The sequence below is a fragment of the Lotus japonicus genome, chromosome 5 (genome assembly GCF_012489685.1).
Source record: "Lotus japonicus ecotype B-129 chromosome 5, LjGifu_v1.2".
Taxonomy (NCBI): domain Eukaryota; kingdom Viridiplantae; phylum Streptophyta; class Magnoliopsida; order Fabales; family Fabaceae; genus Lotus; species Lotus japonicus.
In genome coordinates this window covers 15,026,458-15,050,363 of record NC_080045.1, presented here as the reverse complement: position 1 = coordinate 15,050,363, position 23,906 = coordinate 15,026,458, and the positions used below count along the sequence as shown (strand labels likewise).

At 38.4% G+C, this 23,906-nt stretch overlaps 4 protein-coding genes across 4 annotated transcripts; 2 read left to right on the top strand and 2 right to left on the bottom strand.

The window, feature by feature from the left end:
- The first annotated feature begins 867 nt into the window (after window positions 1-867).
- LOC130719148 (uncharacterized) lies at window positions 868-4,468 on the top strand. Its single transcript, XM_057569788.1, has 6 exons — window positions 868-898; window positions 1,247-1,483; window positions 1,568-2,917; window positions 3,001-3,137; window positions 3,239-3,314; window positions 3,438-4,468. Exons 1-6 carry the CDS (start codon window positions 868-870, stop codon window positions 4,466-4,468), a joined length of 2,862 nt encoding a protein of 953 aa, XP_057425771.1.
- Window positions 4,469-4,764: 296 nt separating this feature from the next.
- On the bottom strand, window positions 4,765-5,792 carry LOC130716718 (uncharacterized). The gene is made up of 2 exons (XM_057566730.1): window positions 5,219-5,792; window positions 4,765-5,119 (listed from the first exon to the last, which is right to left on the bottom strand). Exons 1-2 carry the CDS (start codon window positions 5,663-5,665, stop codon window positions 5,069-5,071), a joined length of 498 nt encoding a protein of 165 aa, XP_057422713.1. The 5' UTR covers window positions 5,666-5,792; the 3' UTR covers window positions 4,765-5,068.
- Window positions 5,793-8,467: 2,675 nt separating this feature from the next.
- Window positions 8,468-8,914, top strand: LOC130719147 (uncharacterized). Its single transcript, XM_057569786.1, has one exon. The coding sequence runs from the start codon at window positions 8,468-8,470 to the stop codon at window positions 8,912-8,914; it is 447 nt and encodes a 148-aa protein (XP_057425769.1).
- Window positions 8,915-13,341: 4,427 nt separating this feature from the next.
- LOC130719146 (rust resistance kinase Lr10-like) lies at window positions 13,342-13,789 on the bottom strand. Its single transcript, XM_057569785.1, has one exon. The coding sequence runs from the start codon at window positions 13,762-13,764 to the stop codon at window positions 13,342-13,344; it is 423 nt and encodes a 140-aa protein (XP_057425768.1). The 5' UTR covers window positions 13,765-13,789.
- Window positions 13,790-23,906: the final 10,117 nt, after the last annotated feature.

The window sequence follows — 23,906 nt, the reverse complement described above, 5'->3', positions numbered from 1 at the left end:
CGGCGAAGAGCGTTACCGTTACGGAACGAATTCTCGTTGCTACTCCGAATCATAGATAACGGCCGCGACGTAACGGCGTTTCGGCCGCACCGTAACAGCGTCACGGGCGTTTTTGCCGTGACAGCCTTTTTCCCCCAAAAAACCCTTTTCAGAACTAATAATAGAGACAATCAGAGGAGAATCAGAGGAGAATGTCCAAAATTTCAGCTTTTTCTTAGATTCAACTCAGAAATCATAGCAAAGTAGCTTGTAATTTTCAATAATTTGATCAGAATGAAGATTCTTGATTTCTTGTACAAAATTTCAGCTTTTTCTTAGATTCAACTCAGAAATCATAGCAAACCTAACCTGTATTTTCAATAATTTGAATAGATTGAAGATTCTTTGAGGCTTTGAGCCATTCCACTCCTTATATCTGACTTCCTCTACCTCTGAGGCCACCCATCAATCTTCCAGCTTCTCTTCCTCTAGCTCTGACCGTGAGAGAAGTAGAGAACTGAAACGGATTTTGTGCTCCACTGCTTCGAGTTCGACCGGCACTCCACCGACGTCCACCATCCCCGACGCTCCATGCGGGTCTTCCCTTCCCTCTTCAGTTTCTTCTTTGTTGTCCTCTGCCCTTGAGGTAACTGGTAAGTAACCCACCCATGACCCACCCTTCAATCTCTTGACTTGATTCTTGAAGATTTGTGGCTTATTGTTTAATTTTTTGGGAGACAAGGAGTGCAGAAGATGAGGAGAGGAGAAAATTTATGTCGTTGAGAGAATGGAGAGATTTTGACCGTGAGAGTGGAGAAGATGAGGAGAAGGAGCGGTCAAGATTTGTTACTTGTTTTTATCATCTTTAAATTTTTTTTTTCTCCCTAAATGTATGCCATGATCCGTGTTATTGAATGTGGTTGGTTAGGAATTTTTTTTTTTTGAAAAACAGATATTCATTATTTCCTTTTTTTTAAATAATATTCATTATTTTCTAAAATAACAATATATACGTTTTTTACAGCAAAATAACAATATATACTTCTCACATAGTATTTGCATGTTTCCTATGATGATATATTGATATATAACATATCTTTTTGGTTTATAATAAATATTAACAGATTCTTTTAAACAAATCTAGATATTAATTGAATAAAAAAATTGTGAAAATTAAACATGAAATTGACATAGTTGGATGTCTATGAGTGAATTGTTTAAATTTAATTTTTTATATTTGATTATTTATAAATGTGACTTGTTACAGGTTCTTTAAAAATGCCACCAAGAGAAGAATTTCCATCGGGTAGAAAAGAAGGTGCTCCAAGTGATGATATTGGTTGGCATTTTGCAGACCCAGTACCTAGTAAAGGTAAAAAATGTGTTGCTTGTAAACTATGTGGCAAAGTGATTTCTAGTGGAATTACACGATTAAAAGAACATATTGCACATGTGCCAGGAGAAGTTAAGGGTTGTGCAAGGGTGGACAGTTTTGTGAGAGAGAGTATGTCGAAGCTTCTCAAAGAAAATAAAAACAAGAAAAGGGATTTTAGAAGAAGAAAATAAGAATTTTTGACAAATATTAGAGGGGAGGAAGAAGATGAGATTGAAGGTTTTCTTGATGATGATATAGCTATAAGACGAGCTACAGAAGAAAGTCTACATTCACAAAGCCAGTGGGAAGATAGACAAAGATTTAGACAACAAACTGGAGGATTGGATTCTATATATGAAGGTGGAGGCATGTCAAGTGTAGGTGGTAGAGGAGCTCCCCGTCAACGTCAAGAAAGTGATCTTGAACATAGATTGAGGTCAGTAGATGTTGATTTGACTAGGAGTAAAAGTATGAAGCAGCCAAAAATTAAAGGAGGAGTGTTGAAAACATTGAGAAAAAAGTTTGGGGAAGCAGTGTCTAAGTTGATAATATATGAGCGTCTTCCTATGAACCTCTCCAATTCTCCATGGCTACACAATTTGTTGACGGCGGCAGCTGACTTAGGACCAGGTATTAAATACCCTACTCCTTATGAGATTTCTTCGGTGTATTTGGAAAATGAATTTAAATGCATGAAATCATGGATAAATGAATTGAAACCAACATGGAAGGAAAGAGGGGTAACTATCATGTGTGATGGCTGGACAAATGGTATAAATCACATGCATATCATGAACTTTTTAGTGTATTGTAGCAAGGGCACTGTGTTCTTAAAGTCTATTGATGCCTCTAACGTTGCTAGTAGAAACACTGAATATTACTTTAGTCTACTTGACAAAGTTGTGGAAGAGGTAGGGGAAGAAAATGTTGTTCAAGTAGTCACTGATAATGAGAAAGCGTTAAAAGCCGCTGGTTTGAAATTGATGGAAAAAAGACCTCATCTTTTTTGGTCCGCATGTGCAGCTCATTGCTTAGATTTGTGCTTGGAAGACATTGGTAAAAAGTCAAATGTTCAAAAAGTCCTTGATGATGCAAAGAAGGTTACTTTGTTCATCTATAACCATATTTGGACAGTGAGTCTCATGAAGAAGTATACACGTGGCAGGGAAATTATTCGTCCAGCAATCACTCGCTTTGCAACACAATTTATGCAGGTTGAGTCAATTATGGCGCAGAAACAAGCTTTGAAAAATATGTTTGATTCCAATGAATTTAATGATTCTAAGTGGGGAAAGGAGAAATCAGGGCCTGCATTTGAAGCCAAACAGATTGTCAAGAGTGATAGCTTTTGGAGTAAGGCTGCGGATATAATGAAGGTATTTGAGCCAATTGTCAAGGTGCTGAAATTGGTGGATGGTGATGAAAAACCAACTATGGGCTTTGTTTATGAAGCAATTGATAGAGCTAAACTAGCAATTGAAAAGAATTGCCGCTATCACTCCCATTATACTGACATTGTTGATAAAAGATGGCACTTCATGCATTCTGATTTACATTCAGCAGGTACATAGTGATATATTTCATTTAATTTTTTATTTAGAATTTGTATACTTTATTTTGATATACTAATTACTATATCTTTTAAGGTTATTTTCTAAATCCCCAATTTCAATTTGGCGTTGTGCATGGAAGTGATGTAGCTAAGGAAACCATGGATGGAACAACAAAAGTGATAAGCAGAATAGAACCAAACATTGATAACCAAATAAAAGCTATCAATCAGGTGAGTAATTTGTAAATTTCATACTTACATTGTATTAAATTTAAAATAGAAAATTTACTCAATATCTATTACTAATTGATATGGTACATTGATGCTTGTAGTTGTTACTTTTTCGGGATAAGCAAGAGACATTTGGAACTTTACAAGCTCAAAGAGCTTGGTGTCAAATGAATCCTGGTAAAAATTTAGATCCTATGTTTTTTTTTACAATTTTCATATTGGCATAAGAATATTTCAAACCTTTTCTTTTTATTGATACTAATAATAGTAATAATAATATCATTTTTTTCATTGATTCAGCTGAATGGTGGATGGTATATGGATCTTGTGCTCATGAGCTTCAAACTATAGCTATAAAAGTTCTCAGTCAAACAACTTCAGCTTCAAATTGTGAGAGAAATTGGAGTACTTTTAGTTATATACATACAAAGACAAGAAACAGGTTGAAGTATCAGAGATTGCAAAAGCTTGTCTTTACATTTTACAACATGAAGTTGAAGATGAGACATACTATGAGAAGAAGTCAAGAAGAGATTGAAAGAAGTTTCAATCCCATTAATCTTGATTATATATTTCAAGAAGAAGATCATTTGGCTCCATGGCTTGAGGAGAGAGAAGGTCCATTGTTGGATGGGATGCAAAACGAAGAATGGCTCCCTATTGATTATGATGATGATAATGAAGAAGCGCAACCTGGAGAGAAATCTGATTCAAGTCAACCACCAACTCAAGGCGATGAAGGTGGTTTAAGTCCACCAAGTGGAAACAGTGGGAGTGGTAGTGGTGGTGGTGGTAGTGGTGGTGGCAATTCAATGCAATGTGAAGAAGAACCATGTGGCAGGCGCGATCAATATCTTATACCTATGACACATGGTAGGATGGATGAAGATGCTTCTGATAGTGTGATTGGTGGTAGTAGCCGTAGAGGTAGAGCCAAACATGGAAAAAATAAAAGAAATGAAAATGTTGCATTGGATGATTCTTCCTCATCTAGTGTAGCACAATCTTCTACTGATTTTGGTATTGCTACTTCATTTGATGGTAGTCAAGGCAACTATCCACCATACTACCAAGAACCTTCTTACATGCATAACATGCCATATGGTTATGAGCATGCTCCATATATGCCAAACCCACCATATTACCAACCTCCTATGAATTACCAAGGTTATTATGATCCATCAACAGGGTTTTCATATGATCAACAACAACAAATTGAACAACCAAGAAGTTATGGAGTGTTTGATTATGTATTTGGAGGAATGGGATATAATGATAGTCAAGTTGATGATGGAAGTTATGATCCCGCACGTCATTCTACAATGTGGTGATTGATGAAGTGATAACTTTTGCTTTTGTTGAACTTCTTTATTTATATGAACTCTATAACTCTTATGAGTAGTAAATGTGTGTATGTACTCTATAACGTACAGTTATATGAGTAGTTAATGTGTGTTTGTACTTTATATTTTATATATGTGGAATTGTGGATTTATTGTTTGATTTATGTTAATGGATGATCTTTATTAAATACATTAGTAGCTACTAATTTATTCATATCAATCATTTTCTAATGATTTTCTTTACTTTTTGACATGTTATGAAGATTTAAAATATATGTTATGAGTTTTTGTATAGTTTAGAAGTTACTATTATGATCTATATTATAGGTTATATGATAATATATATATTTTCACATATTTTATGCATTTTAAGCATAATTTATGAAAATCTGGGAACCATTCACACCGCAACAGGCGCAACACATACCGCAGCAACTGTAATATCCGTTATCGCGAAATCCGCAACGCGACCGCGACCGATATTTAGAACCTTGCCTAAGACTATCATTTGACAAAAACATACACTAAGCACATTGGGTTCTTTCTCCTTCTACCTCAATTTTCTAAGGCTGTGGGGTTGAGTTGAACTCATCTTTCATCTCTGGCAGTAGCTTCCCCTTCCTCTGGAGACCAATAAAACTGAACAGCAATGGCATGATACTCAGAAGTTGCACAGGAGGAAAAATTAGGGTTTTGAAAAGGGCAATTCAGAAATTGGAGGGAATGAGAGTTCCTTACCAAAAATTGACCATCAATTCGTCCAGAGGAGGGAAAGAGCTTCACGGTTCTGAACTCAGTAAGTCCTCCGGCGAAGGTTGGCCGGAGAAGACGGTGGTTCACGGTGGCTGGCGGCGGTTTCCGGCGAAGGTTGTCGGAATCAGAAATTTCTTTAGGGGTTTTGCAGCGCACGTCGAGGGGAGTTCCATGGTGTGGTTGGTTTCTCCAAAAACTCAGTGGTTCGCCGGAGATCGGAGTTGAAAGGTGTCTGTGGTGGCTGGAGCTCGTGGTTGTTGCAGCCATGGAGGAGAGGGACTCACGGTGGTACTGGTGCTGGTCGTGGTTGAGGAACCAGAGGAGAAAAACGCGTGGTGGTGGCGTTTTGGCTCGCGGTGGGGGCGGTGGTTGGCTGCGGGCTCGCGTGAGGAGGGCGCGGTGGTTGCTGGCGTGAGAGGGAAGAGGAGGCATGGTGATGGTGGTGTTATTTATTGTTGTATCAAAAGAAGAACAATGGGTTTGGAGAAGAAGAGAGAAAGAGAGATGTCGAGTGAGAGGGGAGAGTGAGAGAGTGAGAGCATGAGGGAGTGAATGGGGGAGAGAGAGAGTATTCAATTCTGATTGGGTGTGGGTGGGGCCCACGTGGAGAGAGAGTGTGATCAGAAATTTGAATGTGTGGTGAGGATGAGAGGAAAAATAGATATTTTTAATAAGTGGTTGGGAAAGAAAAGGAATAAAGAATATCCTTTTGTGATGCTTGATAGGCTAACATAGGTAAATAACAAAGGTGACCTGTTAGAGCAGGTCATCTCTATAAAGAAAAAAAATAACTTGGGAATATAATTATTTTCAAACTAATTGCGGTATGTGGTGAAAATGATATGTTGTAGAGTGCACGCGTTTTTCTTTTCTTGCATTTTGTGAGAGCTATAGAGATCAACCTTGTCTCAATCTCTCTTCCCCTGTCCCTTTCCATCGAGAATCAGTTAAGGGTATATGATGGTAGGTTTTATATTCGTTGGCAGGTGGACAATTTGAAGGCAAAGCTACTAGAGAATTTGGAGCATTTCCTTTCAGACACTCAGCTGATTCCTGATACCTAAATTTAAAATAGAATAATACACACAAAATAATTAATACGTCGAAAATAAATCAGTAATCTAATTATTTATTTTAGGGTCTTACAGAAAAAATGAGGAGACATTTGCTATTAAGTTTCTAGTGGTAAAATGTACTTCACCGTACAATGTGCTTATTGGGAGGCCTTCACTGAATAGATTGGGGGCGATCATCTCTACCAGACATTTAATAGTCAAGTATCCGTTGAACAAGGGAGGAGTTGGAGTCTTAAAGGCTGACCAAATCGTAGCCAGAAAATGTTACTCTGAAAGCTTCAAGCAGTATGGTCATATGGGAAAGAAAGATGTGATAGAGGGACATCGGGTTTATGAGATTGAAATGAATCAAGGCGAAACAAGTTTGGATCCTCGTGATGGATTTATAGAAAGCAAGATGACGTCAGAAGAGGAAACCAAAGTAGTGGCAATTGGTGAAAGGAATTTGAAAGTTGGCACGAGTTTAACAGCAAGTCAGCAAGACAAGTTCGTTAAACTTTTGGCTGAAAACATGGATTTTATTTGCATGGAGTGCGAAAGACCTTCCTGGAATTGATCCGAAATTTATTTGTCACAAGTTAGCCTTAAATCCAGGAGCAAAGCCAATTGTTCAGCTTAAAAGAAAGATGGGCGAAGAGAAAGCAGAAGCTGTAAAGGTAGAAACTAGCAAGCTGTTGGAAGCTGGATTTATCAGGGAAGTAAAGTATCCAACGTGGTTGGCGAATGTCGTTATGGTGAAAAAGGCTAATGGAAAGTGGAGAATGTGTACTGATTATACGGATTTGAACAAACATTGCCCGAAGGACTCTTATCCTTTGCCAAATACTCCCTCCGGTCCTATTTATAAGCATGAAAGAGAAGAAAAACCTTGGTCCTTTTTTATAAGAACCAAATGAAAGTTTGAGCTATATTAATTAATTTTTTCCAATGATGCCCTTATTAATTCTAACTTGTAAAATGTGTCTCATTAATTATTCTCTCTCTTTCCCACTTTCCAACACTAATAACAAAGGGTAATTTTGGAAGTTTATTTTGATTTAAGACAAATTTAATACATTTTATCTAGTTTAACTACATTTTTTAAACTATGTGAATTTTTTTTTTGTTGCTTATAAATAGGACCGGAGGGAGTATTGATAAACTTGTGGATAGGGCGTCTGGATTTGGAATGCTCAGCCTGATGGATGCATACTCTGGATACCATCAAATCAGAATGTATGGACCAGATGAGGAGAAAACAACTTTCATGACGAATCAGGCGAACTACTGCTATCAAACCATGCCATTTGGACTCAAAAATGCAGGAGAAACTTATCAAAGGTTGATGGACAAAGTTTTTGATAAACAGGTGGGACGAAACATGGAAATTTATGTTGATGACATGGTGGTGAAATCAGACGAGATGTTAACGCATTGTTCAGATTTGAGAGAGGCTTTTTGGGATCTCAGAAAGCATAATATGAGACTTAATCCAGAGAAGTGCTCATTTGGGATTCAAAGTGGAAAGTTTCAGGGTTTTATGATTACAAGAAGGGGAATTAAAGCAAATCCTGATAAATGCAAGGCCATTATTGAAATGCAAAGTCCCACCTCAGTGAAAGATGTGCAAAAGTTGACGAGAAGAATTGCAGCTCTGGCGAGATTCTTGCCATGTTCTGGAAATAAATCAGCTCCATTCTTCCAGTGTTTGAGGAAAAACAAGGGGTTCCAATGGACAGAGGAGTGTGAAGCGGCGTTTCAAAGTTTGAAGGAGCACTTATCAAAACCACCAATTTTATCAAAGCCAGTGCCAGGTATTTCGCTGTCAATATTTATTTCAATATCTGATAGCGCTGTTAGTTCAGTTTTATTGCAAGAACTTAAGGATGATCTGAGAATCATATATTTTGTGAGTCATGCACTCCAAGGGGCAGAATTGAGATATCAAAAAATAGAAAAGGCTTCTTTGGCCCTGATTATATCCGCCAGGAAGTTAAGACCTTATTTTCAAGGCTTTCCAGTGGTAGTTAAAACTGACTTACCACTTCGCCAAGTGTTACAGAAGCCTGATTTAGGAGGAAGGATGATTTCATGGGCTGTCTAATTGTCTGAGTTTGGAATCTCATTTGAGAAGAAAGGACAGGTTAAAGCACAAACTTTGATTGATTTTGTTAATGAAATGTCTCTAGACGAGAAAGGTGAAGAGTCAGGTGAATGGAGTTTGTCAGTTGATGGTTCGTCCAATATTAAGGGTAGTGGAGCTGGGGTGATTTTAAAGGGACCAGGTGGCGTAACAATTGAACAGTCCTTAAAGTTCGATTTTAAAGCCAATAATAATCAAGCAGAGTATGAGGCTATAATTGCAGGGTTGAGGTTAGCAATCGAAATGGGCGTACAAAGCATCAGGATCAAGACAGATTCACAAATAGTGTCCAGACAAATCCAAGGAGAGTATCAGGCGAAGGATGCACAGTTAGCCAAATACTTGGTGAAGGCTCAGAATTTGATGAAGCAGGTGCCAAAAGTGCAGATCAACCATGTTCCAAGGGAAGAGAACACGATGGCTGACATCTTGTCAAAGTTAGCAAGTACCAAGAAACCAGGAAACAACAAGTCAGTGATTTAGGAAGTTTTAAACAGTCTCAGCATTGAAAATGAAGAAGTTATGGCAATTCCAATGGTGATAGATCAAGATTGGATGGGTCGAATCAAGTTGTGCTTAGAGGCAGAGGGGGCTGATCTGCTTTTATTTACTAAGGATCAGATTCGAGAGGCAAGTCACTACACCCTTTTGGGCGATCAATTGTATAGAAGGGGAGTCGGAGTTCCACTGTTGAGGTGTGTTTCCAAAGAGGAGGCTGACAGAATCATGTTTGAAGTGCATGAGGGAGTGTGTGCAAGCCACGTAGGTGGAAGATCTTTAGCAGCAAAAGTCTTAAGAGTAGGGTTTTACTGGCCAACACTGAGGTCAGATTGTATGGAATATGCAAAGAAGTGTGTAAAGTGTCAGATGTATGCAGATTTGCATAGAGCACCGCCGGAGACGTTGAGTTCAATGAGTTCATCATGGCCATTTGCAATGTGGGGTGTGGATATCTTGGGACCTTTTAGTCCAGCAGGTTCACAAGTTAAATTTGTCTTAGTGGCAGTGGATTATTTTACTAAATGGATTGAGGCGGAATCAATGGCAAATTATTGGAGGAAGATAATTTGCAGGTTTGGTGTGCCGGCTACAATCATTTCAGACAATGGGACACAATTTACTAGCAGAAGTGTGAAAGATTTTTGTGCAGAAATGGGTATTGAGATGCGTTTCGCCTCGGTGGAACATCCACAATCAAATGGACAGGTAGAGTCCGCAAATAAAGTGATATTGAATGGAGTTAAAAAGCTTTTGGGCGAAGCAAAAGGGTTATGGGCAGATGAATTGATTACCGTCATTTGGGCGTACAATACAACTCCACAGTCTACAACTGGCAAAACACCTTTCAAGTTAACTTATGGGGTTGATGCTATGATTCCAGTGGAAGTTCAGGATGTAACGTTCAGGGTGACAACGTATAATGAAGAACAGAACGATATGAATAGACTTGTTGATTTGAATTTGGCTGATGAGACTCAGGCAGAGGTTCGTTTGAGACAGGCAATGGTAAAACAGAGGTCAGAAAGGCGATACAATACAAGGGTGGTTCCAAGGCAGATGGAGGTAGGAGATTTGGTGCTGAGAAGAAAGACAAAAGGACCAGACGATTCAAAGTTGTCACCAAATTGGGAAGGACCTTACAGAATTCGAAGAGAGTTGGGACAAGGGGCGTATCATTTGGAAGAATTGTCTGGGCGAAGGGTACCGAGGGCTTGGAACGCACATCATCTTCGTTACTATTACAGTTGAAGTGCAAGACGTTCGTCCATCTCGCTTTATGTTTGTACAGTGTGTTTCAGTTTGTGTATGTCGAAGACTATGTTAGTTGTTTCAGTTGTGTGTGTGACAGACTATGTTGGTTCTCCATGTTGTTTAGGATATGTTTGTTGTGTAAGACTAAGTTTGATGTGCTCTTTTCTCTACCTGAAAGAAGAGTTTTTAACGAGGCATCACATATTAATGAATAAACAGGTATGCACTCTTTTCTCTACCCCAGGCGGGAGAGTTTTTAACGAGGCATAACCTTTTAAAAATGTTCAAGGGCGTAACATTTTATTTTTTCCCATAGCGGAAACTTATTGATGAGCAATATTTTACCCATTTTACATAGCCTTAATTTGCCATTATTAATTGTTATTCGTAATTAATTGACCTTGCTTGACAGTGATTTCTATTATTTGGTCTAATTACGTTTATTCTTATTTTCTGGTCTTATTTGACATCAAGCGCATTTTGGAGATTTGCGGAATGAAGATTTAATTGTGCTGGAGTGAAGATTGTATTTTAGGAAATATTAGGATTTAATTTCAGAATAAATGAAGTTTGATATCTTTAGGATTCAAACTTATTTAGGTTGTTATTTTAAAACTCTATCTTTAGGATTTGTTAGGATTTATTGTTATCTTTTAGGATTTGATTTTGATTAGGATTTGTGATCTCAGCTCTTATTTAAGGGTTTGTGCTGAGAGAAACAATTACCTTTTGCCTTCTGGTATTATTTAATATAATTTCGTTTTTCAGTAATTATTAGAGCTCTGCTAGGGTTTATGCTTTTATTCCCTGCTTTCTCCAATTTAATTGCTGAATTCACCCCATCCATGGAAGGCTAATTTCCTTCGAACGAATTCCTTTGCATAGTATATCGCGCTCTTGAGGTATAGTGCTTAATATAATTCGCCTGATTAGTTTTCTTCATCTCTACTTCTGGCTTAGGCTTGCTTAATTCCTTATGATTAGAAATAGAAGATGATGTATGTTCGCTTAGTTCATATTAGGGCGTAAACGATTCTTAATCGCTTAGTTTAGGAATCTGTGAATTAGTTATCGCTTAGTTAATTAATTCTCACGAACTAGGAAACTAATAACAAGAATTGATCTTTAGATACCCGTGATTGAGCAGCGATATACTGAACAAAGGGATTCGTCCGTCTTTACTTGATTTTATTAATCTGTTTTACTTTCTGCTAGTCCTTGAAACTGAATCACAAAACCCCCCTGTTGAGTGTGTGCGTTTGTGCGTTTTTAATATTGAGTCTTTGTTGAAACGATAATCCTTGGGAAACGACCTAGGAGTCACTTCCTAGTTACTACAGTTTTCTAAATTAATTATTTGTATCGGGTACGGCCTCGATCACTTATCAACTAAGGTCTATCAATTGGGCGACGTCAGACAATTGAGAAAAGAGTAAGTCTCTTAAAACAAGAGCATTTGACCACGAATTCATAAGCACAGCCTTAAATTGGATTTAAGCTTGTCCAAACTAAGCACAAGTCTCCACGCGAGCATATTAATGAAATCAAATATCGTGACTTTGATTTCCATGAGTAACTACGTCAAAAAATGAAAAATTTGACTAAGTTATATACACGAAGGCCTTATGATTCCAAAGTAGTTGATTAAGTTTAAACTTTACAAAAAAATTGAGATTCACTCAAGAGTATTTTACTATATACAGTAAAATAAGAAAGCGATGTGCTTGAATAATGATGAAGGCGGATCAATTCTGATGAAAAGGTGAAGCAATAATGACTTTGAAATCTGCCATGGAAATGGCATATGAAGTGACAGCTAACAGTATCTGACAAGTTTGATTCAACACAAAGATGATTATCATTACCTATTTTGTTACAATTTACAAGTATTAGAATTTATACGCCCATTGTTGTCATTGTATGTGATTTAGTAGTTGAGGGCTTATTAAAGACACATTCGCCTTATACTAAGACTTAGTGTCTTGAGGGCTTGTGGTCTGATATGGGCGGATCAATATATTTGATAATTGGGCTGACTAAACTTATGTACCAAATGGGCCGGGTAACCCATTGTTCAACCGAACCAAAACCCAAGCTATAAATAACAGGCACCGCCCAAGCGGTGGAGGACCTATCATTTCACGCATTTTTTACTCACTTGTTTACTTCTTGTTCGCTCTCTAGTTTGATTAGCCCTGTCGGTAGTTCCATACCGGAACAGTAATGATTTCATGTTTGTCGCAATTAGCAACATTGCCACTAAAATATTCCCACCCTGCACCAGATGGCCTTTACTTTCCCTTTTTTTCTCCTTCTGTGTCGAAATTGTTCTTTCCATCCTCGAAACCCTTCTTTAGAAATTGCTTGCACGATTCCTTAAATCCTCATTCATAAAACCCTTGCATCCTTATACATTTCTTTTGATGTTCATCATAGACTTTAATGATGAGTCTGTTTTAGTTCAAAACCGGTTCGAACACAGCTTAATTAGTCGCTGATTTTTGAAAAATTCGATTGAGTTCTCCGGTTTTAATTGAGCTGAATGTACCTCTGATCTGAACACTTGCTAGGACTAGTTATATCATTGATTTTCGGTCGAACTGGTTCAACCAACCGTTTCGAGCCGATTTTTATGAAAATGAAAACGGTTGAAAGGAGTGAGATGAATAGCAATAGTGGCAAAGGTTGGTGGCGGCAGTGACGATGGCGACAGTACAATGGCGGCAATGGTGGTGGGGTGCTGGAAAGAGTGACAGAGGTGGTGGTGGTGGTGACAACGATAGTGGTGGGGCCGCAATAACGGTGGTGGTGGAGGGGGTTGTGTTGCAGCGACATCGGTGGTAGTGGAAATGGTAGTGGCGGCAATGACAATAGCGAAGGTGAAAATGAAAATAGAAAGTCAAAACAAATATATTTTCTACATTTATAAATTTAAAAATGAACTCTATTTTTCACAAAATGAAAATAAAATACAAAAACATAAAATGTATTCTCTACCTAAACAACCCCTTTATTAGAAAAAAAAACGTACATTTGTAAAAAAGTAATAAGCCGTCCACACCAGTGAACAATAAATTAACAAAAATCTATATTCAATCTAATCTTGTTCTTGAATCACTTCCAGCTCTAAATTCAGACGTTTTGCAGCAGCAATTGTACTAGAGCGCACTAGTTGAAGCTTTTGGCTGGAAAGGGTTGGTGGGAACTTTCAACTTGTCTCCCTCTCCTTGGAGCATTTGCAACACAGTCTTCATGGATGGACGATGCATTGGATGCCACTGGATGCACCAAAGTCCCACGATGGCTAGTTTCTTTGCAATTCCAAAATCTCCATCTTCATCATCATCAACAGGAACATGCATATCTCTTCCTTCTATCAAACAGTGAATCCAATCTGGATACAGAACTTGAACATCATTATTTTCTTGACCAGTGTTGTTTACAATATTCTTTCTTCCTCCAACCATTTCTAACAGCAACATCCCATAGCTGTAGATATCAGATTTGTAAGACACATTGCCGAAGTTTCTAGAAAAAACTTCAGGTGCCATGTAGCCTAGTGTTCCCCTCGCAGCAGTCATGGACACAGTGCTTCGATTTTTGGAACACAACTCAGATATCAGTTTTTTAAATGTTGGAAAACATGTCATTCAAACTGTTTTCTTTTTCTGAAAATTGTTTTTAAAAATTATTTTTTAAAATTGTTTTAAAAATTGAAAACAAAAACTGAAATCAAACAGGCCTATATGTCCCAAAAATCACATTTGAAAAAAGAAGTCAATCGTACTTTAAATGAAGCACCAAAATAGATGTCAAACATGCACTAATTAACACACATCTTCTGCTTGTTAGATTAGATTAAAGTCTATATACTTTATCAAATGATACAAATCAATTATTTTGTTTTGAACTCATCTGAAAAATATCACTATATAGATATATAAGTAAGCTTTAAAGCATTACCAAGTGAATGATAACAGTACTCATCCACTTTTCACCAAACTCGTGTAGTAGTCCACAAGATTAGTGGAAATATAAACCAATTGACTTATAGGAATTATGCTTAATTTGGGGAAGTATTTCATCTTTATAGAACTATAAAGCAGTCGTGACATCAAGCTATTTTTCCTACCTTAATCAATCTTCCCTTCTGTACTTCATTACAACTTATAAGTACTTAAATATCTAAATTTAGAAACAGGCATCAATTTATTTTCATGTGATCACCATAAGTAATGATTACACTACTTATTCTTTCTGGTTAAATATTGTAGTCTTCTGTATGCTATCACTTCCATTCGTTAAATATGTAAATTGTTTTTATTTGCAGAATTTTTACACGGGATTGGCCAAGGTAATATTTTTTTTCATTGCACATTCCATTTTGCACAAATATCATTTGGACACTGGCTAATTATATCTTTTTAATTTATCTTGTTTTATATCACATGTGTCAAAAATAGGTCAAAACTGTAAAAGCTGAGAGAAAATGAGAGAATGAAATTGTTTTTGAATTGAAGAGTTAATTGTTATAATTAGCGGAATTAATTGTACTGTTCAAATCTAACTGTGAAACCAATTTAGAAACCTTAACTAATTTGCTATATATATATATTTGCTAGTAATTTTTTTTTTGTTGCTAATAATAGAAAGCTAATGGGACATCTCACTACTTCAAAGCAACAATGAAACTAACAATGAAGGTAGAGCTAGACTAGCTAGTTGAAACTAGCTGATGCAATTGCACTGGTATAGTTGTAACTCCTTCTCCCTATACAAGTTAGAATGTGTATGTCCAACATTCCAAGCTTGTATAAATTTGGTTTGAAGGTCCAAAACCTAAGGGTTTTGTCAAGTTATCTGCCACTTAAGAACAAAATCAAATAGGCAGTAAATAGTGCCTTCGATCTTAAACATTCTTATGAACCAAGTGGCAGTCGATTTCAATGTGTTTCGTCATTTCATGAGAAACATGTTGGCAACTATATGGATTATGGAGAGAAGATTGATTATCACGATAGAAGTTCACATGTGTGGAATCAATGATGTCAAATCTTTTAGCATATCGATAAGTCAATAAGTCAATGTGCATGCTTCACATGCGGCTTGTGCTAAAGCTCGGTATTCAGCTTCTGATAAGGACCTAGATAAAATTGACTGCTTAGACTCTCCTTTACATACATGATTATTCTAAATGCAATTTGATAACGAGTTGTGTAACACCCCGATTTCGGTGGCGTCACTTTAGTAATCAAAAGAAATACTTAAGCGGAAAAACGTGAATTATTTTTTTTCGACAATATAACTAAAGACAGAAAACAATAAACTCCTCAACAAAAGATAAAAGAAACTAATATACAACTATATATACATGCCCCGCTAATACAAACCACGTCACGAGTAACCTCCAGTGACGGGTGACAGAAAGAAAGTAACGCCCGAAGGCAATATGTACAGTCCAAGGTAAAATCCTGTGTCCGCAACACTATACCTCAAAAACTGAGAACAAGTTGGCCCAGCGGCCTAAGAAAAGACCTCCTAAATCCAACCAGCTCTCTGTGATCTCCATAAGAAAACCACACAAAAAGCTACCGGCAGGAAACTACCCTGTCCCAAATCTGAAAGCATGACGGTCAGAGCTACGACACTACTCCTACACTAATCCCAACTCGAGGAGCCCACACTAGCACTCGGTCCTACATGCTAGCGCGGTCGTCGTCCGAATCTGCATCCAGAACGACTAGGTCGATATACACAATGCTGCCCTCTCTCTCTACCCTGACGCGCTCCTGCACTGGTCTCTCGGGCTCGGGGCCCGGACCATGATCCTCGATGACAGCAGCAGTAAACGAACTGGACTCCGTCGAAGTCCCACCCACTGGCACCTCCTCAGAGGGGTCCTCATCATCCGAAGATGATGGTGGTGGTGGTGGTCCTCCCAAACAGGGTCCACAATGCACGCCGGGCGGCAAGTTGAAGCTCACTGTATATCTCCTCAATACCCCCTCCGTCAAACGTCCGAATCGGTCAACACGGTCCTCCATGATCCGGCCTGAGTAAGTCGCACGGTGGCCTGCGGGGTCGACCACCCATGCACCTGGATCGTCCTGGTCAAGCATCTCGATTCTGGTCCCCCCCGAAGGGCTGACCATCGTAAACCAATCCGCCATACTCATCTGACAATGGCGTAGTCCGCCCAAACACACACAGAAGACGCGAGGGTCAACTCCAAAGAATTATATAATTAATAAAACCAGATATATAGGATAATAATTATTAGCCTCTTAGGCTTATAAGCTTAGGGATAACATCCTAGGGTTGCATGGATCACAATGAATATAAAAGATCATAATAACAACTAGCATGCCTCAAATAGGATAAACAAGTACCAACCACACTCAGCAACTAAGTCAGAATGTATGTTGCATGCAATGCAATGCTGGTTAACAAGATGCATTCCGGAAGAAGGATGGACATCAACGAGACGGCCCTAACACCAGCCACGGTGGGTACCTCCCTGCTCGCGTGTCTCTTACACCACACAAAAGTAGTCAGATCAGCAGTGAACCCGTAGGTCTGCCATTCCGTCTGCTACTAAGAACCACCGTAGTGTTCTAAATATGGAAATCCGGGTCTTATGACCATTTTGGAATCCACCGAGGTCCGGTATCACGTCGTGTATTAACCTCAAAATGAGTGCATGGATGCAAAGTGATTAGCCAAACAACGTCTCCGACCTCACTCGACACGTCGCCACGTGTTCTAAATAACTTAATGTCTCTAAAAGAATACCCTAAGGTAAATGTCGATTCGGCGACAAAATGAATTAATCAAAGAAGAAAGAATGTACTTATTCATGATAACTTCTTGAGTTATCCGACTCATCTCCATCCGATGGTCAAAAACTGCCCAGCGAGCAAAGAGTACCAAAGTACTTGGAAATTAAAGTTCCCGGCTAAACTTTAGATAGCCAAACAATAAACTGCTCATCGAGCGAAAGGGTACCGAAGAACTTGGAAACTTATAGTCTCCGGCTAAACTTTAGATAGCCAAACAATAAACTGCTCATCGAGCGAAAGAGTATCAGCATACTCAGAAACTTGTAAGTTTCCTCAAAGCTTGGACTTGGCGACACTTCTCATATTTTCAAAACTAATATACAAGCTCTAAGCTCTTATCTAAGGTTGTTATCATTGTTCAAGGGTTTTTAGAGATTGATTAATGTCTTATGAATTTTCCTTGAGAAAATAGGTTTCTTTTAGTCTTATAACGTTCCTATGAGTTTCAGGGATCCCATAATCCCAAATAATTTCTGAGAAGGTCTCGATCCATTAAAACATAACGAGGTCCGAACTCCGTTCATCCTTTCAAACTCTCTCAAAAATCTCACAAAAATTCGGCATGACTTGCCCGTAATCCTCACTCCTCAGAATCATAGATATAAGTGGAATAACATAAATACATCAGCTCAATCTATAAACATAAACAGCATATTCCAACACATCCTAGATTAACCATTTAGCACATAACATGTGAATCATTTAGCACTCAATATCATGGCATCAAGTACTCAACAAGATCGGCCGAAGCCTCAGAAATCATTCCAGACATTTAGCAATTAAGTGCATAACACATAAATCAAGTCGAATTCGTCGACACCTAAAGCATTATCTAGTAATTCAGAGAGTAGCCCTCACCTGTAGTTCTTCCAGCTTTCTCCTCACAAGTTCCTTCACGCTCCTCTCCTTGATCTCCAGGAAACTCCTCAAATGAACCTTAAGCAAAAGTCACAGAAATCAACACAATGAGTCAGAAACTCAGCAAACAATAAGTCCTAGGGTTACACGGAACACTACGAACTCCGTGGTACAACAATCTAACGCGTTAGGACAAGTTTTCGAAAAAGTCGGATTTCCTCCCCCCCTTGGTATAGCTCTCGGCCACTTTCCTTAATTGGGAGGGTCGATTTTTCTTCGATCAAACTTGGTTCCTAGGTTATCATTAGTCGTAACTAAGGCGAATCTAAGCTCGGAAAAATTTTCGGATCGAAAACTGATATAGGGGTAATTTGGTCATTATTTTCAGCTCAGAATTTCAAAACTGGATTTTTGAAAAACAAATTGGATGGGGACGTCAACAACGACGTTTATGACGACTAATCCTACTAGCACTAAGCCAAGTCGATAGTTTTCAGCTTAAAGGTTGCGACTTTGCTTAAAAATGGGTATTTGATGCAAAAATTGATTCCGGCGGAATTTCGGCGACATTACGGAAAAACTAATCCGACAGAAGTGCTCTTGGGCACGTAGGGAAGATGTTTAGACAGAGAAATCAAGCTATTTGGACAATTTTCCAAAAACCTCAAAACTTTGAGCTCAGAAAAGTCTATAGAAAATTGACGGAAATGACGATCGGAAGCGAGGGATAGTAACTATACCTCGAGGTCTTCGATTAGCAATGATCGGTGAAGCAAACGGGCAAAGATCGGCGAAGATCACTTCCTCCTCTTCTCCTCTTGCTGGCCGCGGGTTTGGGGGTTTGAATGGGGTGGGTTTTTGCAAAAAAATCTAATTTTCAAGCTATTTATAGGTTTTGGAAAATGCGGAAAAATGATTTTTTCGCGATTCCGATTTTTCCTGCGCGTTCCTCTGCGAATTCTAAGTTAGGTTCTGGCGACAGAATTCCAGAACTCAAAACAGGATTCTTGGAATTAAACCAAACGATCCAAAGTCGGTGTGAGTCGGTTTATCCCGAAAAACTACTTTTTGCAGTGATCATCGGAAGAGAAAACTTCCTTCTGAAGAAAGATTAGAAATAACGAGAGAAATAGGCAAACACTGGTGGAATCTTCATTTGAAGCTTCGAATGGAAAAAGTCTTCATCGTCCGTTGATTTCAGGTTTCTTGAACTATCAGGGATTCCGTTTCGGCAAACTTCCGAGAATTGGAATTTGGCGTTCGTACATTCCAGGCTTTCGCATCGAAACACTTGTTTATAGACGAAAAAGAGAAGTTCTAACATTTCTCTGAAGATTTTTGGAATTAGTTTCCATCGTGTCCTAATGTGTAAATTAACTATTCACTAAAACCTTTGACCTAGGATTAGGCGAATGTTAGTCGTGCTATAACTCTTATCGGTTTTTGATACAATCCTTGGACTTTTCCTGAACCTTTTCCTTCATAAATTTATTTAATCAAATAAACTCTTATATTTTATTCACTTATCCAAAGCTTAAAAACTTGGGCCTTACAAGTTGTAGTACAGGAAGCTCAGTGCTGACTCAGGCATCCTATTGCATAAGAGATATCAGGCCTCGAGGTTGCGAGGTAAATTAATATGCCCAAGAGAGTCCTATAAGCATGGGATCAGGAAGTGCTTCTCTTGGATTTTTGTGCAGGTTTTTTATTGGATCCATAGGTATAGAACATGGTTTTTGAAGCAAAGATACGAAAATCATGTAGCACATCAGAGGTATTTAGGTCATCCACGACACTCTTTCAATTCTTATTTAGGTCATCTTAATCATTCCACGACACATCGGTGATCCTTCACGACACTCTTTCAATGCTTATTTAGGTCATCTTAATCATTCCTTGCTTCTATTTACTTTTGGGAGAAACCTCCACTCATTTCTTACTAGGTTATCTTCTCAGCGCGGCTCTTGCCTTTCCAATTCTCCATTAACTCTCTTAACCCTACCTTCCACCTTTACTTTCTTTCCATTTATCGATTTGTAGTAAGTTTTAATTGAGCTTCACACACTTGTATTTTATCTAATTGATTAATGTTATGAGTTTAAAATTTCTTTGGATCATAGTAACAAGTATGACAATTGAAGATGAATTTCTCTTACTTTAAATCTTCTATGACACTTTGCTTATTTTTAGGTCATCTTAATAATTTCTTGTTTCCAAGTACCTTTGGGAGAAACCTCAACTCATATCTTACTAGGTTATCTTCTCATGTTATCTTCTTGTCCTTCAAATACTCCACTTAGGTCTCTAAATATACTTTCGTCCATCTAAACTTTTTTCTTTCCATTTCTCCATTTGTATTAAGTTTTAGTTGTGTTCGACACACTTGTATCTCATCTAATGGAGGAACGTTATAAATTTAAACTTCTTTAGGCCCAAGAGACAATTTTGATCATTAGAGTGAAACTTCTCTTGCTTTAATACTTGGACGAAACTCTTTCAATACTTATTTAGGTCAACTTAACGAAGAGCTTGAAATTCCTAATGTTAATCCCTCCAACAAAACAAAAGGGAGTCGTTACTCTTTCTCCAAAAGAACGCTAATGGAAATTGAAGAAAGAAAAGGGACCTTGAACAACTGCAGAAATTAGATGAAAGCAATTGTGTGGGGAAAATGAATTTATTATACACAATCATTTGAAAAATAACCTTTCATTAATTTCAACACTTGGGTTGTAAAATGCACCGAGTGGACTTTGAGTTCTCAGAAAATTAGCAAGTACGAGCAAGACCACATGGATGTTTAGATACCACGAAAGTCCAGTCGAGCAGAAGATGTTCTTCGAGCAGATGATATAGATTGACATATAAAATTTGACACGCCAAATTGGGGGCTCTTGTTCTGACCAGCCCAAAAGGCCAAATGCCAAATAGCATCTCAGTCCACCCAAGGCACTTGCAACAAAGCAAATGTCATAAGGTAAGATTGAATGACTTATATAGTAAAGAAACACCTTGCCTTAGCTCATGGTCGAGTGGTCTCACGACGACCTGAAGTAACACAAGAAATCAAGGTTGCGTAGAGCAAACCTTGCGCTTGGAATATTCTACATAAAGGCTTCCAATAAACTTGCAGAGGTAGTGACAACAGATCCTGAGCCTTCAAACAAAGGTGAGGTCGTTTATTTCCCTAAAAAACTATTAGTTCTAACAAATATAAGTTCTTCTAAGACTCTGAGATTATCTCATAACTCTGTTGTGGACTTGTGCACCGGGTGTCTTCTGTAAGTCCATAAACTCCATCGTGCACACAAGGCAATTCCTGGTCGTACTCCGCCGTAGAGAATGAGGAGAAGTCTCAAGTTGTACTATGGGAAAACCAAACTCTCTCTCAGAACCATCAGAATGCAAAATTTGAGTATCTAATTATTCATCTTCTTCTCAAGAGGAAGCAAAATAATTGTTCAAAACATCATTTTGTTGAAGTTAGGTGGATAACCTTGTTTCTTGTAGCAAGTATCAACCATATGCCCAGTTCTACTAGAGTAAGAACACACTTTTAGAGGTCTTCCTTGTCGTTTAAGGAGTGTAAGAATTTATGCCTCCTACATTATATTACTGGCCTCTACTTCTACCTCTATTTTCATTCACATTAGAAAGAACTATGGGTTCTTCATTTACACCATTGAACTATCTTTCTTGTTGAACCAGTAGAGAGAAATTTTTATTAATACTATGGAGTAGTTCCATGATCATGCCTTTAAGAGCAAAGTCTTGGTCATTCAAAACCCTTAAAGGAATGAATCACACAATCTCGCTCCCTATAATTTTTCATTGAGAGAAGTAGATTACTCACACGTTTAATAAGGAATAGGGAAAAAATTATCAAAATATTTACACAATAATTTCAGATACGAGAAATATGCAATGATTAAGTAATCACCTTGTGTGAGCATGAATAACTATGTCCATGATCAAATTGGCCATTGAAAAATTAAAAAAACGTATCGAATATTAAAAGTTAAGGCTAAGAGTAGAGGAGAACCTCAAGATCGTGAATTTTAAAAGTGATTCTTGATGCAATATAGGTTATATTCCGCCTTCTCTCCCTTGTTGTCTCGACCTAGGTTCCCTCAGGTGGCCACCGCGCCGCCCCTAAGCGTGGCGGCAACCCGCCATCCGATCTAGCCTTCCGTTTTAGCCCCTTTCTCCTTTTCTCTGACCTTTTTGAGATCCGACGACCTTGGCTTATGCGGTTTATGGCCTCTCGTTTTGGTTCTGCCTTCAAATAAAGTGTTGTCAGCCGTCCTCTGTTGCTTCTCCTTCCTCTCTAGGCGGCAATTATCCCGGTCTGGCTTCATCTCCCCACGCGGTTCCGTCCTTCCATGGGCAGATGCGGCGTCGTTGTGCCTTCTTCGATGCGTTGATTCAGCAAGTTCCGTTGGAGTGTCGACGTTCGAGATTTGGGGAGCCTGTTTTGGCGTTGTAGAGATGTTCAGGGGAGGTGGCTTGGCCGGTGGTCTCAATCTGTCGCTCTTTGCTCTGCTTGATGTGACGTTTCGTAGATGTTGCTGTTTCGTGGGTTTTCTTGCCTGCAATTGCGCCGTCAAGGGTCTCTCCTGGCTCTGTCCGTCGTTGCTGACTCGCTTCTTCTTCACGAGTGTGGTGGATCTGGTGGTTTTGGGGTTTTGTGGTGTTTCAGGTTTTTGATCACGACACTTGATGTTGGGTTGTTGTGTCGTTACGGTGGCAGTGCATGTGGATTGAGATTGAAGGTGGTGGTTGTTCGCGTCGGTTGATGTAAGGCCCGAGTTTTTAAGTTCATGCTAAGTGAATAAACTTCTTATTCACGATTAGGGTTGATGTAATGTGAAGGGAAACCTGAACGAAAGTTTATTAAATGAAATATATTTATGAAGGAGAAAGTTCAGGAAAAGTTCAGGGATTGCATTATGATCGATAAAAGTTATAGCACGAACGTTTTACGCTTAAACCTAGGTCAGAAACCCTAGTATATAGCTAATTTTCACTTTTAGGCACGATGGCAGTTAATTCCAAAAATCTTCAGAGAAATGTTAGAGCTTCTCTTTTTCCATATATCACAATCGTTTCGAAGCGAAACTCTAGGATCTACGAATGTCCGATTCCAATCATCGGAAGTTTGCCGAAACCGAAACCCTGGTATTTCAAAACCCTAGAATCACCCGACTATGGGGACTTTATCTATTCAGAGCTTCAAATGAATATTCTACACGCGTACACCCATTTCTCTTGATGATTTCAATCTTTCTTCCGAAGGAAGTTTTCTATTCCGACTTTCGATGCAAAAAGCAACTTATCGGGTAAAATAGTTTTATACCGACTATGCTTTAGTTGCAAAAAAAATACAAAGAGACCTCATCTTAGTTTTGGAATTCTTTCGCCAAAACATATCTATTAATTCACGGAGAATGACGCCGGAAAAATCAGATTCGCGAAACTTTCATTTTCCCGCGAATTTCCACCTTCTATATATAGCCAAGAAATGAGAAAAAAACAACCCATTTCTTCCCAAGGAGGCCGCGAGTTTGCTAAGGAGAGGAGGAGAAGAGATTTTGTTCAATCCTTGCTTGATCGTTGATTAATCAGTTGCTGCTTCAAGGTTTCGAGGTATAGTCGCTAATCCTTACCTCTGATCGCTTTTTCCATAGCTTTTATGTAGAGTTTTCTGAGTGGATAGTTTATGGGTTTTTGCAAAACTATCCTGAATCTTTCATTTCTGATTCTAAACCTCTTCTATATGTGCCCAAGATCACTTCTGCCGGATTAGATTTTCCGTTATGTCGCTGGAATTCCGTCGGAATCAATTTTAGCCTAAAATACCCATTTTGGAGTTTTTGGAGTAAAGCTTCAACCTTTAGGCTGAAAACTATCGCCTTAGCTTAGTGCTAGTAGGATTAGTTGTCATAAACGTCGTTGGTGACGTCCCTGCAAAATTTTATTTTTGGGATTTCAGTTTTGAAAATCCTAAGTTAAAAATCATGACCAAA